A 16,980-nucleotide genomic window follows, 5' to 3' on the forward strand; every position below is an offset into this window, starting at 1 on the left:
TTTTGGTTGAAGTCCAGATGCTGATCCAGCCCATCAGTGGGATACAAAATGTAAACTGTTCAGCCTTATGGATGTATGCGCTCCACTGAGTGCAATTATCATGCTTCCAGTAGTTCATTCTTGCAATAGATTTCCCTTTACAAAAAAAAGTTTTTGTAACTTTGTAAATGAAAAGTAAAATTTTGCCTCGAGAGTGACAAAATTAAAGTGATCAGAAAAGTTTTGCTGAATTCCTTAATTAAGACTGTTTGGGCAGCATTCTGATCACAGGCAAATCATACAGCTTGGCATGCATTGGTTCATATTGCATCCTTTGCATCAGAGTTATAAATTGGTGTCTTCCCTTGGCAATTTTTACTTGAAACAAACAAATAAAACAAGTTATTTTGCCACTTTTAACATTACAAAATGAAATGAGCTTTTGGATGTGTATGTGCAGCAATAGCAAGAAAGGTTATGTCAAGGAAAGTTTTAAACTAAATTTAACAAAACATTTATTTCCATCAAGTGGAGATACAACAATAAATTGCACATCACATTTTGTTCAAAACCTGCTCGTTACTTCCACTCATTTTGTCCTTTCACTTGCATTTCGATGAGACGCATAGCAATTAGGGTAGGGGTTTAATAAATAAAATAAATTAACGATATGTATGAGATGCCTATGTACATGGACCATAACACATTGAGATACTGCAGTTATTGTGGATTGTTGGCACAGACTGCAAAAGGGAGGAGTTGAAAATAAAATAAAAGTGGTTGGAACAGGTCAACACCATAGTTAAAAAAAAATCCAACAGTTTGTGCAGAGTTGTGTTTACAAATGAAATTCATTCATTCATTTCCACACAATGTTGTTACATTTCTTCCTTTCGTAGTTTAGTCAGAGTTAAAAACCCATTGTTCCAAAACAAAAAAATGCAAAGAAACTGCTTTTTTTTAAAAACTTAAACAAAATCAATGAACTTGCAAAAGTTAACTTAAAAAATAATAATGGATTGAATGGAAATTGTGACCTGATGATGGTGAGGATGATAAATTAACCTTTTCTTTGTCAAACCTCCTGGCGGGAATAATAATTTTCATCCCGCATTCGGTGCATGTTGGAACAACCGACCTTACTTCCGGCATTGAGCTGGAGGTGAAATGGCGACTTCCCCTTTGCCCATAACATATGGCTGGAAAGCTCTGAGAAAAAGAGCATTTTGTAAACAGACTCCTGTATAAAAGGGAGAAACATCATGTTTAAGAGGACTGGGGGGAGCAGGTGGTGAAGAGTGATGAGGATTCACCCTTTGCTCTGACAAAGCATAGTGTCATCGTGCAATATTATGCGATTTATTTCAGTAGCACAGCCGTGCTCCAAGCAAACGATGCTACTCGCAGCCATGTGCTGTATACAAAAGAAGAAGATGCTTATTCACTGTGCATTGTACATAATGTATTGTAATTGTGAGGCAGGACAGTCCACACAAGTGGGAAACCAGGTGTCTTTTATGGTGGAGAGTGCAAGAAGAACGAACGCTAGAGTGTCTGTGCGTGCCTGCCTGCATGTACAACCTCCTTAGAAATGAGGTATAATTTTGTTACCTCTATTAAAAATACACTTTCCTATTACAATTATACACATGCAATAAATTAATATTAAATAAATTAGAAATAAATACTGTGCGACTTGTGACAGAGATTGCACTGCAGACTATTACCAAGCCAGTTGGCAGTGACGTAGACATTTTAATAATGCTTTGTTTGTTGTAAACAAGACTTACTAAATTTGGCAGTATCGATCAAATTCTCACATGATCGAAAATGACTTTGCTTCTCCAAAAAAATTTTTTTTTTACATCTTCAGATTCATGCTTTGAAGCTATAACATGACCTCACTTTTTGCGTATAATCATTCAGTTACAACTCAGGGTGGTCATACTTGCCATCCATAATGTGAAATTTAAAACATAGTTTGAACAACAGATGAGGGCAATCTTTATTTTTTGCAAAGGAATAATCTCTTTTTTTTTTTTCTTTTCTTATTAACTCAAGGAAGAAGAACCAACACATTCTGCAAAATGGTCAATAAGCTATAATTGGGCAATGACGACCTCGGAGCTTCGCTTCTGATTCTATTAAAGGAGTTTCGATTTTCCCCTTTTGTTTATTTGGTACTAGTCTGAGACATTGGCATCGTATTGTTTTAAGCTGTGGTCATTGTTTGTTTGTTTTTGAGATTCATTAATTTATTTATTTTACATTGTTCTCAAATGTTGCTCGTCTCTGAGAGTACTTTTTATGGCGTAGAGTGACACATGTTTCAAATAGCTAAGTGCTGGTAGAGAATACAAATGTCCTTATGCCAATGTTTAAAAATAATAATAATAATAATAATATCACCCATTCATCAGTATAGGCTGGTTATTGTAATCTTTCACACTTCCTCGGCTTTATGACTTTAAACCAAGCTCATAAACGCATACTTGAAGGGTGAAGGATCGAGGAAGGGGACGGAACAGTTTTTGTTTCACTTCAACTCACCATGACTTATATGAGCAGGAAAGCAATTTTGCATTGATAAACACCATATACTGAATGTAGCAAGTCAATTTGGTATCAATTTGAAACTATTAAAAATAAATAATTTTTTTAAAAGCATTCGTGTGACTGGGAAATGATCCATTATCAGTTTCTGTCCTGATTTTCCTTTGCTTCAACCATTATGTTCATTGCACTGGAATTGCTTTGAAAGTAATGTACAGTGAGTGATTTGTGACTCCTTGTTTTGTGCAAGGTAGCATGGTTTGGGCGATTGATGTTGGCAGATACTGCCAAAATGACCTTGCCTTGTTCCTTCCTGGGCCGAGCACAATCAACGATGAAAGTCATTCAAATTGCAGACCGTTTTAGTTTAGAGTCGTTTTTGTTTGGCTTATTGTATCCATGATGTGGTGGAGGTTACAGGAATACTTCATCTGGGTGGTGAATTTTTCTCCTGAAGCTTAAGTGGTGTGATGAGCCTTTTGATGACCAGACTCCAGGAGTTGGTGAGTGCAGCCATTATGCACGGGAAGAGGAAGAAGCACATGTAAGAGGAACCATGGAGCTACAGTCATAGTGACTGTCACTGGGTGGGGGGTGTGTTTCCAGAGGTCCACTCGGTGATGAATCTTGTTGCTGTTCCCGTATACTCTGAATGTAACTCTGCACAGAATGAAGCAAAATGTTGTTAGAATGCTGGAAATGTAGTATAAGCACAAGTCTCCAGATGATGATCTCTTGTGAAATGTTTGGGCACACTAATGTGCAGTATATTTGCGCAGATGATGCACAGCTTTGAAAATCAACTCGAAGTATGTTGAGCATGACTTGTGCTCTGCACCTGAAGGTACAGTCACAAGTTAATCAAGGCATATATAACTGCTTTATGCCATTGTTATGGCTGTGCCATTTCCCCCATCCCAGCATGCCCATGTAATGCAGGTGACCCCAAGCAAGGAGGCTCACAAAAGAGGCCTGCACAAAAAAGACCACTTTTCAAAACGTGCTGTAGGATCTTTACAATCCACAATCTAAATATAGATATGAAAACTGGCTCTATGTTCCCATTTATTGGACAGCAGGGACTGAGATGCTTGTTAATATACCTGAAGAGCAATTTTTAATCAAACAGAAGACCAAGAAGGAACCCGAAGAAATAAAAAGCAAAGATGGAGTCATCAGGAGGAACCTGGATAGGATTCGGGTTTCAGCCGCTACTCCATGACCCTCAAACCCAACGAGGCACAGCCAAGTGGCCCTTCCAGAAAAATTTCTGCAAGTTTACCTCTCCTTAGAGAGATAGATAATTAATGAAAGGGTGAAATTGAGAGTAAAAGTGATGAAAGAGAAGAAAAAGCAAAATTAGAATGAATAAAGAGAATTGTGGAAAAAAATAGAAATAAGTGTGAAAGAAACAAAGATGTTGGGAAGAATCCAAATACATAGATTTCAGCAATTACTCCCCAGGCTCAAACGCAGAAACATGTTCAAGCTACCAGAGGTCTGTTCCATTGAGAATCGAGCCCAAACTGGACAACTCCAAGAAGAGTGAATGTTTTTGCTTCCCCCGTTCCTCAGTCCTTTCAGAAACTGAAAAAAATTAGCGATCAGATTACCTTGATAACAACTCTTAATTTGGGTTCCACATCTCTGCCTGAATTGTTATTGTTCGTTTCATTAGTGGTATATTTGACCCGAGCATTGGTCAGCATGTTGTGATTGTGCTGAACTTTAAAATAAATCAAATAATTTGTGAATTACAGCAGTAATGATGTTTTTTAACCTCATGTTAGTACAGGAGCCAAAGAAAATAAAACTCGGCAGAAAGAGGTAATAGTTACCGGGGGTAGTACGTCTGCATTGAAACGCCGCATGGGACATGGCTTGCGTCTGTATATTCCCTCAGGTGCACGACGCTGACGCTTGCATGGCCGTTGCTGTCTCTGATGTTGGATTCTCATTGTGTGCACACGTTTGTGTCGGTGTCTTATGATCACTGCAAGATTGGAGAAGGAGAAATGTTGGAGGTCAGTTTCAAAATGGGTAAGAGATGCACAACGGAATAAATTTGATGACAGTATACTAATCTCCGTGAAGGCTAGTGTCGGTCTGCATCATCTGACAAGATAGTGGATTTTATCAAGACTACTTCAATCGCCAGGAGACACGAGATGCAGCTGATCCCTCGAGGTTTCACCCTTCGTTAGAGAACAAACTTTTGCTGGTGCGAAGGGCTAATGGTCACTTCAGCTGCATCTTGTTTTATATGGCTGTGTAAACATGACTTTTATCAACGATTCGTTTGATAAAACCGACTGTTCAAAATTGGAGATGTAATTCAAGCAGGCCTGGTGAGCATCTTACCCTCAGCACGTGAGGCTCTCTCTGAAGTTACCCGACATTGAATTGCGATGCCTAGGAGACTAAGTGCAGGCCAGGTTGCCAGTACCGCCCAACTGTACCAGCAAGGGAGTGGAGCTGTCGGTGCAGTGTGTGCAGAAGCAGTCTCACTGTGTACGCGTAGACGCTCGTGAGCGTGCCTTGCCAACTGCAGCATTTCCACAAAATAGTCGACGGCAGCTGTGATGATCATTGCACCAAAGACAGATGTAGACAACACAACGAAAGGCCTTGGCCACTGCAGTGTCAGTACTGCAAATAGCATGCCTGTACCCAGGAGCAGGCCAAGCGGGACCCAAGCGCTAGACGGTCGATAATACGGCTCGGCAAGGATTAGTGATGCTGCAGCGAGAAGCAGGCCAAGTTGTAGACCTGTGGTAAAAAGGCCTACTGTGCGGACCAGCATGGTGACTAGCCCACATAGTAAGCCAATGGCAAGTGCGATTCCTGCACTGGCCTCCAAGCTGAGCTCTGTGTCGAGCACACGCTCCTTGTAGCAGAGCAAGAATATGAGCACTGAGCCAAAGAGCAGTCCAGTGAGAAACATTACTGCCTTGAAGCAGCGGTAACCTGAAGGGGCAGAGGTGAAAATGAGAACTTGCTGCAGGTGTTGAAATCTACATAGGGCACACCAAAAATGGATTTTTAGAGCAGCGATGATGAATCATTCAGTGGGAATTTGTTTTTGTAGACAATTGAAAAAAAAAAGTCTTAAATACAAAGTGTCACCATTGTTTACAGACTCAGTAACGTCATGTGTGTATTCAGTAAATGCCAGTACAATGGGGTGATTGAAAACACACCAACTGCCCAGACCTATAATCACAAACTATGTCGCCAACAATGTCATACATCTCCATTTCCAACGACGTTTATTTTAAAAACTTAAAACCATCGTAATCAATGCAAAGGCTTTCTTTTCTTGTTTTGAAGCTTTCAGTCTTGGTGCTATTTTGGAGGAAATTTTTAACTGGTCTTGTGTTTCCACAATTCATACTTTCATGTTTATTCCCACCGGTCATGCTCTCTGTACCTGCCCCCACTACATCCACAATCTCATTTTTCAAACTTATAAAGGCATGCTGTGCTTGTGAAATTTAATCGATGTACAACATAAGTGAGATCTTGCAGCAATTTGATTTGACACACTGGCGTTGGCAAGTTTTTGTTGTTGCAAGTGTATTTAGAAAAGATTGTGGGTCACATTGTGAATTGAAACGATGTATATCTTGGAGGCCACAACACCTGAATTATAATTTGTTTTGTTGCTGGTAAGATTAAGCTGGCTTTCACCACATTAAGCTCACTACCGGTCTTGCGATTAACTGTTTATGCATAACTCGGCAAATTGTTTGCGAAGAAACTCTCCTGAGACGCACATTACGTGAGATCCAAGTACTCGGCTCCATGACCTCTGTCCACGAAGTTAAGATCAAAGTAGTGTAGTTCATTAGGTAAATTACATCTCCAATTTTGGACCAAGGTACTGTAGTTAGGTTCATATTAATACGTATGTTTGTGTGGATGTAAGTAGTGTTTAATGTATTATTTACAATTTTTTTTTTCCAAGTGTATACTGCAGGTGTCGGATATATACAGCCCAATATGTTCTTGTGGATCAGGAATTGCGTGGTGGAGGTATGCGCTCCATTGAGTGTCCTTCTAGTTTAAAATGTCTTCCTTTATTTATTTATTGTCACCCTGTATACATCCTACAGCTGCGGTATATACTTGAAAAAAACATTTTAATCATGAACAACAACTTGTAATAAATATCTGGTTTTGTTTTTTTCAGGTGATGTGACAAGCGAAGCTTTGGAAAATTGAACCCAATCATCAAAACCAAAAATGGACAAATGGAGTGCGGAACACAGAGCCACCATTGTGGAGCTTTATTTTGCCAATCACTACTCCATTACAATTGCTCAAAGACTGTTTCGGGCAAAATTTTGCTTGCAAACATGTCCCACATGAAATTCAATATTGCGCTGTATTAAAGCACATATGACAACTGGCATGAAGCGGATGCGAGAACTGAAGAAACAATTCAAGGAGTGAGAGAATCAGTCCGACACGGCCCAGAGAAGTCGGCAAGAAGGAAGTCTCGTGAGCTCGGCATTAACAGGAAAACTATGCGGTGAAGCATCTTTACAGCTCGAATGGTGCAACAAGCCTTGCAGCTCAGTTTATCCTTATAAAAATCCATGGGTGTGTGTGTGTGTGTGTGTGTGTGTGTGTGTGTGTGTGTGTGTGTGTGTGTGTGTGTGTGTGTGTGTGTGCGCGTGCGCGTGATACTCCTCCAGTTCTGGACCAATTACATCCAGACTTGCTCAGAGGATCAGCATGACACCAATTAATGTATTGGGGTGTTTTTATCTTTGCCAGTGGTCTTGGAAGGGTTTGGGGAAGGGGACGGAACATGCAAATTATTCATGGAAATGTGTTTCGTGTCATGCCGCCTCCAAGTAGGGGAGGGTATTACAAGCCTCCACCATTTAGAGGATAGTATTCATGTCCCCACATTTTCCAATGTAGTGAGGAATTTTGAATAATCAGCAGGAGGTATGTTTTTGCTTCGTGCACAGAACCCGGGTTATTTTTTTTTGTGCTTACATTGGGAAGCACAGGCCTTATATTGGGTGATTATTTTGCCCAGAACTTAAAGCGGGATTTGGATGCTGGATCCTAAATAAATTGAGCATCTCAGATAGCATCTGTGGCTGCTTAGGCCTAGGTCACATTTGCCACGGCGGCCGTGGAGTCTTCAAAATCTACGGCCATTAGCAATTATACGGCGGCTGCAGTATTTCCACCATCACACAATGTAGCAGTCACATATGTTTTTATTTTTCAGGGAGCCGTACGGCATATTTAGAAATTGTGGAGACCGAAAACGTGGGGTTGCCGTACGGTCTTTGATTTGATGTCACATGGTGACCTTAGGGCGTTCCTGCGGCAACATAGAATTTTCAAGGCAGACGCAACGTGCCCGCAAGGCGACCGCAGGGGGGCCCTCAGGCGAACGCAAGACCAGACGGACGTAACGACTGGGTAAAATTTTTTTTTTTTTTTTACAAGTTTTTTTTCGGCTTGTGGAATTGCTACGGCGAACGTAGAAATGAAAAAAGTTATAACTCCGCGTTACAATTCCACGGCGACACCTACGGCCTGTAAAATATAGCCATACGGCGTAAGGCCACCCTGAGGCCACCTCAGAAACTCTGCGGCCACGGCACGTTTCTGTCAATTCAGAGGGCGTACGGCCGCCGTATCCTCGCCGTAGAGCAAATGTGACTTCGGCCTGAGCAACCCATCATGAAGCGGAGTTATCTGCGGCTCATCGGCTTCAGGTTCATCAGCCGGGAAGTGGGTCCGAGAAACTCCCCTCATGATAGCGCACCTGCAGAATCAGTAACTGTATGCTATTGTTACCTTCGCCACCAAAGGTGGATGCAGGTTATGTTTTCATGTCTCTGTCTGTCTGTCTGTCTGTCTCAGCAGGATATCTCAAAAAGTTATGGATGGATTCGGACGAAATTTTGTGCAGAGGTTGGGTGTATGACAAGGACGAATTTGTTCTATTTTAGTGAAGCTCTCGATCCAAATCCAGACACGAGAACTTTTTAATTTCCTCACTGATTCTTTAACATTGAGAGATGGAGCCAAATACAAAATGAGATATGGCATCATATTTCAAAAAGTTTTGGACCGGTTATGACAAAAATTGGTGTATGATTTGCATAGGTGACAAAAACAAACCGATAAGATTTTGCTTGACGTCCGGATGCAGATCAAAACAAGAACTGTTCAGCCTGGCGGAGGTATGCGCTCTGTCGAGTGTCATCCTCGTTATTTTTATTTATGATTAGCCTTACATTGTGCACTTGCTGTGTTTCTCTGTTGTATTTTGAAGATCTGGCAGTTTATCTACAGGCAAGTTTGTCGATATATCTATGAGTGGTTTGGTCGAGTGCATAAAGCCATGTTGCATTGCCCTCACTGTGTGTTCGACACCCATTGCTGCTCAAAGTGAGCGATTTCAGTTGTATCACAACCTTGCGATGGAGTGGTGACTGATCCAAAGTTGGCCCTCAGCCATGGAAACATTTACAAATGGCGAGTATCCTGAGGATCTATCATGGTGTGGGCCTCTCCAGCTGTATCTCTTAAAATGAAGGTATTCCAATTCTATTTTCAACGGAAATATTTCCATGTTGCTGACAAAAGTGGTGAGCTTTTGTAACATGCTATCAATTAATGCGTAATCACTAAACTTGATGTTTGGAAAATGATTTTCAGACCTTGTTTGTTTGAAACTAATTTTCATAATGGTTTCTCTTATCCACAATTCCACTGAAAATGTTAAATCGTTATTTGCTATGTGCAGTACCTTTTAGTGCTTTAATTCCATTCCCTCAACGATAATTTCAATATTCTTTTTTATTTTCCATTTCCTTTCAGTTTCCTTTTCTCACTTCTTCAAATTTGTCTTTACCTGTTATGAGGTTATGATACAATACTTGGTGAATCGCTGCTGTACCAGCTCAATTGTCAGAATTTGAATGAGCTCACTTACTTTATCTCAGGTACTGGTGGCACTCCCTGTCGTTGAAATAATATTTGTTTCAGAAGTCACCTGGTGCAGACTTTAAAAAAACTTACATAAACTTTCAAAACAATTTTCTATTTGAAGGAAAAAACAAACAAACGTATTCCCATGACTTTATGAAAATAAAATGTGATATGTGAATATTGTAATCCTCTGCCAACAACGTTGTGCGTTTTGTCTCGAATGAAGTTGTTGTTTTGTCTTGCAAAAAATACAACAAAAAAATATCAATGGATGGTTGAGAAAAACTACAAGTCATCCGGTTTATAGTAAGTCAAATTTGCGCTAACATATTGCATGTTTTACCAGTCATGAAATGTCACCAACAAACATGACCCTACCAAAGAAGCAATAGATGACACCAAAGAGGCAGCTTGTAGCACAGATGGCGGCAGGCACAGCCTGATAGTCTCTTCCCGGTTCTTCGTTGCAGTCTCTCCATGCTCCGACATCACCCCAGTCATCCATGCTGAAGAAGTTATAGGTGTGGGGCGTGGACGTCGCCATGGCGAACCTTGCACTGAGGCGGTTGGGCATGCATTGAGCTCTGACAACCTGGAAGTGCACATTGTGTCAATGAGTTCACCATATAAACATGCTTATTCAAAAGGGCTGGGAATAATGACATGCTTTTCCAATATTATTTTTTTCCCCTCAGTCCATTTTGAACAGTGCTTCTGGATTAAATAAGCAGAAAACAGAATTATGACTGATACGTCTCACATGGCTATCTATATATCAGGGTTTTAACATTTGAGCAACCTTGCAAATTCTTGCCTTGAAAGAGACAGAGACAGAGACAGAGACAGACCGACCGAATTCTTGTCATGCTAAATGTAATCTCCATAAGTCCTTGCATTTGTCAGCAGCAATCAGACGTCATATTATATAAGGCCGAGTTGCGCGAATGAGTCCCATGAACCACGATCAAATAGTAGCTGACTGCGATCGCCATGTTGGTTTTTAAAAGGTTAACTCAATGCATGCGGAGTTTAACATGCATTATTGCAGGTGTTTTACATTGTTGATAGTCATAGATTATAGAAGCATCAAAAGACAGAAAAGGAAAATACCCTGAACAACCCTTAGTTTTTTGGGGGTTTTTTTTTTACACATTGGCCCAAGGCTAATGGTTAGGCCTGTTTGTAAATTGCTTGCAGGAGAGAGACAAGTAGACATCGGTGCACTTTTTTTACACTCTCCACTGTCAAAAAAAAATAAAACGAACATGTAGCATTGATAATGTAATTATTTAAGGTTATTTAAGATAATGTAATTATTTAACCCTAACCCTAACAGCATTCATTCCAAGTGCCTTTTTAGCACGAGGGATGTGTAGAACACTTGACTGCAAGTTTCCACATGATGTATTTGCCTCATGTAATAATCATTCAACACATGCAAGTCATGAACCTTGTGGTTTTTAGAGATCACACGAGGCATTCTGAGCAAATTTGAAACGGTCTTTCTAAAAGACCAACATGGGATAATTATCAAGCAAACACACTGGTTGCATTATTTAAGCCATTACAATCCCACGACTGTCAGAAAAAGTAAGTAATCAAAATGTTGGACTCATTTAACCAATATTTTCCATTTGCCATGTTGCAAGGCTCTGTAACGTGAGGCAAGGAACTGTTTATGACCTCAGAAAATGTTATCAAGCCACTGAATCACAAGAGCTATGCCAAGAAGTGGATGTCCAAGGATAACGACTTCCACCCAGGACTGATACATTCTCTCATGACGAGTCTAAGCAATCACTTTCAAACTGCCCAGCGAACTGCAAACACATTCCCTGGAACTGGCAGAATATGCATCTCCATGCCGCAGGGATCTGTGTTCATCGTCCTGTTCATTATCCAAGAATTGCACTGCAACACATCCAAGCATGTTTGTAGTGGTCAAATCAGTATGTCCGATGGATAAGGAGGCAATGGGAATGTGACGAATTCACGTTTCTCCTTGAAAGGTATCATTGCCAGGCACTGGTCTACAAAATACACAATGAGTGGTATTCTCCAGTCAGTTTCTAGGAAGCCACACATTTTGTTTGTGGACATGCTTCATGTGTGGTGGTTTTGCTGAAACCTTTTGCACTAACTTGATCCACATCCATGGCAATTGGATGGTAGATCGATGCATCAATGAGTTGTTCCAGCAACATGTGTTGCCTCCCATTCAAAAACATGGTCCAGTAATCGTCTATGCACGATAATGCTCCTGCTCACAGGCCATGCAAACAAGAAACATTCTTGTCATTGCCGTTGTTAATGTCATGACACAATGGCTTGCCATCTCACCAGATATAAATTCAATTGAACATCTTTAGTATATAATTGATCGTTAAGCCTGGTGTTGGCTTAGTAGTTTGGGTGGCGGCTTGGGATCCTAGGGTCCTGAGTTCAAGCCCCGTTGGGCCGCTGAATTAATACACCAGGAGGTTGACTCAGCCTGTCATCCTTCCAAGGTCGGCAAAATGAGTAGCAGTGCACTGGTAAGGGGGACACTGCACCAGCGGCATAGTCACGTCCCAACCAATGATGCAACTAGCAGCCACAGGCTGCACTCGATAGAGAGAATTGATTGTTGCATTTGAACCTTGCCAAGCCAGCCACAGAGCCTTGATGTGATGAAACAGAAGCTGATTCTGGTATGGAATGTGATTTCACCAGGCTCAGATTACAGTACTCATCCAGTCAATGTGACGAAGGTGTAACCCAATGATTACTGCCAGAGGTGGACATACCAGGTATTGAGATTGCTACTTCCACGTTGGAACCCTATGTGAAAGCATTCGCGACAACGCAACATTACGTGATTGTGTCATGATGAAGTACTTGTAATTATTCAGCATTTATCTCTGTCCGAGGTTCACACCTCATCTGTATCCCAAGATGTCACAAATTGATTGCATCAACAGTGACCGAATGTCATCCATTGTTCTGTCGGAATGATCAGCTGACCTGCCTTTGCAAGAAAGTGAACTCAAACAGGTGGTGGCCAATATTGCAAATATTTTCGAATTGGTTTTATGTTAGGCATTTGAAAAGTGATTGTTGATGCTATTTATTACACACATAAAATGGCAAATATTTGGCCACCTCCTTTGTATGCAATGTATACATACATGTCTCATTCCTTCTCTCACCGTACTTGCTCCCAACTTAGCTTTCCTTCTCTCCACTTTCCTAATTCACTCCCCCTACCCTCCTCTTCTTGCTTTCTCTCTTTTTTTTTTTTGACCTCCATTTGCCCCATGAATATGTAATTGAGGGTTTTCCCTTCTCTGCCCACCCCCTCCTTTCTAATATTTGTGACATCACATTAATTATGATCTTCAAGCAGGTGTTTAACATATGCTCAGGTTGTGATTAGACTTTGAGGAGACTTGCCGTTTCGAGCTTAATTCTCATGGCAATAAAACTATTATTACTGTGCTGGAAACGACTGGCTGGCAATGTCCTTGAAAATGCAAATCATTTTGGGTTCGTATATAAATTTTTCACTTTATCTGCAACAGGAAATTCCACAAGAACATTTAAAGTTAGATTGATTGATGCAAATCGGCATTATGATGTTGGACACTCAAATATGCAAATTAATAAGTTACATCAATTAAAAGCAAAAATGTTCCACTGATATGTTTGTTTTGCAGTTGTCTTCCGAAGTGCTTTCCTTGTGAATTTCATCCAGCTTCAGCACCGAGTTGTCCCTGGCGCCATCCAGTCTACGTTCCATCAAGCCAGTCAGCCACAGGAAGAATAATGCACTTGCAGGCAAGGCCAGGCACAATTAAGGTTTCCTACATTGTGGATATTATGGCCATTGTTAAGAAAATGGACCCAATGCATGTGCTGACTGCACTTACACACAATGAGGAACAGCTGCTTCAGCAGTGGGGGAAACCATGAAACCAATGCTGAGTCACACTGTCACTCCTGTCTTCCTTCCTTCCATCCATTCCCACATTTCCCACAACATTACAGCACCATTATCTTTATAAATGATCAATCATAAGCGTGGTATGAAATGAACAGAATTGCTTAATACATGCCTGTAAATGTGACGTAACCCCCTCTTCCATTACCTTGCCTCTTGCAAAAAAAAAAACTATAACAAAGCAATGTCAGTCTGTTACCTGTGAGCCTTTGTCTATCTTCATGCAACGTTGTAGTCATTTTGTTATACTTGTCACCACTTTCATTCTTTCTCTTCTTGTTTTATGGACAATATGAAGGTCTGTGTGATTATTTATTTTATTTTTTTTCCGTAATAGACACTCTCCCAAGCTATGAATGAACTATCACCATCTAGTTGACAAGATTTCTGTGTCTATTGGCCTGCAACCTCTTCTCTCTCCCCCCTCCACCCCACCCCCACTTTTCCCAACCACATCTCCCCATCTGTTTTCAACCACTATAAAGGTCAAAGCAAAACTGCCCTTTCTGCAGGGAGCATATTGACCTCTAATCATTAGAAGTGTGTTAAACACGATCATTTACCCACACCATGTTCAAGCTATGGCGTTCCATTGTCAAATTATTGGTACAACTTAACTCTGCCTTCATGAAATTCTCTCGAAAAAAAATATATATTCTCACCTGTATATCGTGTTGGAGGTCCCATTGTGAGGGAGAACCAGACATTTCAACCTGTTTGAGGACAAATGAAGACAACAATCTTGTCGTGAGGTGGTTGACCTCTTTCTCTCAACAACTTATTCCCCTCGCCGAAGGAGAGGATATTGCATTTGGTTCCGTTTGTTTGTTACTTGCGAAATCTAAAGATTTCGTAAGTATATTGTTGCCTTCCGTTTCTGTTTGTTTGTTTGTTTGTTTGTTTGTTTGTTTGTAGGCATGATAACTCGAACGGAAGAAGCTACCAATGTCAAATTACACCAGTGATTCAGGAGGGTGATGGCAAGTGATGATTAGATTTTGGTCAAAATCGGTCAAAGGTCAAGGTCACAGTGAGGTCAAACATCCAAAACATTCGATTTTTGATGGTTTGGTACAGAATCATCGTAGAAACTTCTGGTTTGCGTCGCGACCTTCTCTCGAAACAGCTTTTATTAGACAAAGTCAGAGGTCAAGTTGACGATTTCGTAAGTACCAGTCTATGACTGCTTGTTTGTATGTTTGTTTGCAGGCACGATAACTCGAGAACCGAAGAAGCTACAAATGTCAAATTACACCACGTGATTCAGGAGGGTGATGCCTAGTGCTGATTAGATTTTGGTAAAAATAGGTCAAAGGTCAAGGTCACAGTGAGGTCAAATATTCGATTTTTGATGGTTTGGGACAGATAACTCGAACGGAAGAAGTTACCAATGTCAAATTACACCACGTGATTCAGGAGGGTGATGACTCGTGCTGACTAGATTTTGGTCACAATCGGTCAAAGGTCAAGGTCACAGTGAGGTCAAAAATTCGATTTTTGATGGTTTGGTACACAATCGTGGTAGAAACTTCTGGTCTGCGTCGCTACCTTCTCCAGAGACAGCTTTTGTTGGACAAAGTCAGAGGTAAAGTTGATGATTTCGTAAGTACCAGTCTATGACTGCTTGTTTGTTTGTTTGTCCTCACAGAACTTTCGTGTTTTTCTCGTCAGATTGAGACAAATTTTTCACCATTGGTGTGACTACTCATGGAGAATGTTTTAATGATAATTGTGGCATCATAGGTCACGTGTTGTGGCAGGCATGTTGGAGAAAAGGAAAAACTTTGGACCTCTGTGTCTGAAACTGCACCAAGGAAAAAAATTGGAACTTGGCACATTGCAAGTACTCCTCATGGGGGAATATCTGTGATTTTTGTTTTTATTATTATTGATATCATAGGTGCCTTTGTTGTGATGTCATAATTGCACATGAAGAATGCCACATCTGATCAGTATGAAAAATTTTGAGGGTTATCTGTAGATAAAATGGTCCACAATTTTTTTTTTTTATATCAGTCATGTGATTTGGCAGTCATTTTTATTATTCTTATTATTATTATTATTTTTAAACCACCAAACACCTCTGAAATGGCTGAACCGGTCGTCACTGCCAGCAGTTATAAAGTGGCAGTTCTAATTATGTCTCTTATTAATTACATAACACACCAGTACACAAACGCCACACAAAATACACCACACAAAACAAGTCCTGGCGAGGGTCTGCAATCTCTGATTGCTCTTTTTCTTGTTATTTTGTTTTTTTTTTCTCTCGAGAAGAGCTACACTATGTTGCAGATCATCCACTTGCCTTGTTCCTTTTCTTGAGTGTCATAGTGATCTGAATTGGGTGGCTTTTCGTGAAAGTATACAAATTGCTCTTCTTAGTTGTTCGTTAAGATTGTCTCTGAGGCATCTTCATGAGGGTTAGAACACATTTCTAAATGTAGATAAGAATGCTTAAAACTGATTTCTTGAATGAGCTAATTATATCAGTTGAACTCAATTTTTATCTCTCCTGGAATGTAGTACCGAGGGGGTTATGGGATGGCACGTTGTCAGTCCGTCCGTCTGTCCACAAATACTTTCTTCTTCTCCGAAACTACACATGCGATTCTGATGAAACGACGACAACATTCATCACCGTGTATGTACCAAAGTTTGTTCATGACATTAAAAAAATTGGAATCTGAGGGGGTTCACGGAGGGAGTTTATGGGTGGGTTGCCCCTCCCCCCAAAGAGATATTTGCTTTCTTCTCAAACACAATTCCGATGAAACTTGACTACAATCTTCATCACCCATGGTCAACCAAAGTTTGTTCATGACATGAGAAAAATCTGGCTCTGATTAGATTCAAGGGGGGTTGTCCCCCCAAATATGTATTTGCTTTCTTTTCAGTAACAACACACACAATTTCTATGAAACTTGACCACTCCCTTCATCAACCATGATACGTCGATTCCCACCAGACTCCTCGGAATTGTAGGCCGTCACTCACGGATAACTCCGTGACGTGGTGGGTCGCTTAACCGACCGTGGACACCAATAACTCAACCGCGTGGCCTTGGGTCCTCTCGTCTATGGGTGAATCTGGTTACCTAATTAACCACGTGGTTTAACCATCTGGGAACCACGCCCTCAGTACGCCTTGTCCGAACCGGATCACTCGACCGGATCAGATCTCCTTTCCGGATCAGATGCAGCCGAATGGCACTGCCAAGGACGTACCGGCTCGAAGGAACGGACCATTGGGAATGAAGACCCGGCTAAACCTGGATCCGAACCATGCTGGACCAATGAGGGAAAAGACAAAGGCGAGCTGGGAACATTTCAACAACAATTGTTTATTTTCAATAAGCGAGGAAAAGCATGTGGCACAACAAAGGTTTATTGGGTGTGTAATGCAGGGAAAGATGAGAGAGGTGTGGGGTGCGGCAATTTTACAAGCAACTTTCAAAGCAGACACAGTGCAGACTTGATGCGAGATTAATAATGCAACAA

The 16,980-nt window shown here is 40.9% G+C and overlaps 1 protein-coding gene across 1 annotated transcript in view; it reads right to left on the reverse strand.

Annotated features, from left to right (window-relative positions):
* Nucleotides 1–469: 469 nt before the first annotated feature.
* The window catches only part of LOC147029584 (transmembrane protein 198-like), a 63,120-nt gene continuing 46,609 nt past the window's right edge, over nt 470–16,980 (reverse strand). Inside the window, exons 2-5 of the mRNA XM_085872737.1 lie at nt 9,880–10,093; nt 4,894–5,499; nt 4,371–4,525; nt 470–3,192 (exon numbers count right to left, since the gene is read on the reverse strand). Of these exons, the coding sequence (XP_085728863.1) occupies nt 3,049–3,192; nt 4,371–4,525; nt 4,894–5,499; nt 9,880–10,075 (1,101 nt within the window). The 5' untranslated portion in view covers nt 10,076–10,093 and the 3' untranslated portion in view covers nt 470–3,048. The remainder of the gene's footprint in view (nt 3,193–4,370; nt 4,526–4,893; nt 5,500–9,879; nt 10,094–16,980) is intronic.

The sequence above is a fragment of the Eptatretus burgeri genome, chromosome 3 (assembly GCF_056783735.1).
Source record: "Eptatretus burgeri isolate ZD-2024b chromosome 3, Ebu_testis_v1, whole genome shotgun sequence".
NCBI classification, from domain to species: domain Eukaryota; kingdom Metazoa; phylum Chordata; class Myxini; order Myxiniformes; family Myxinidae; genus Eptatretus; species Eptatretus burgeri.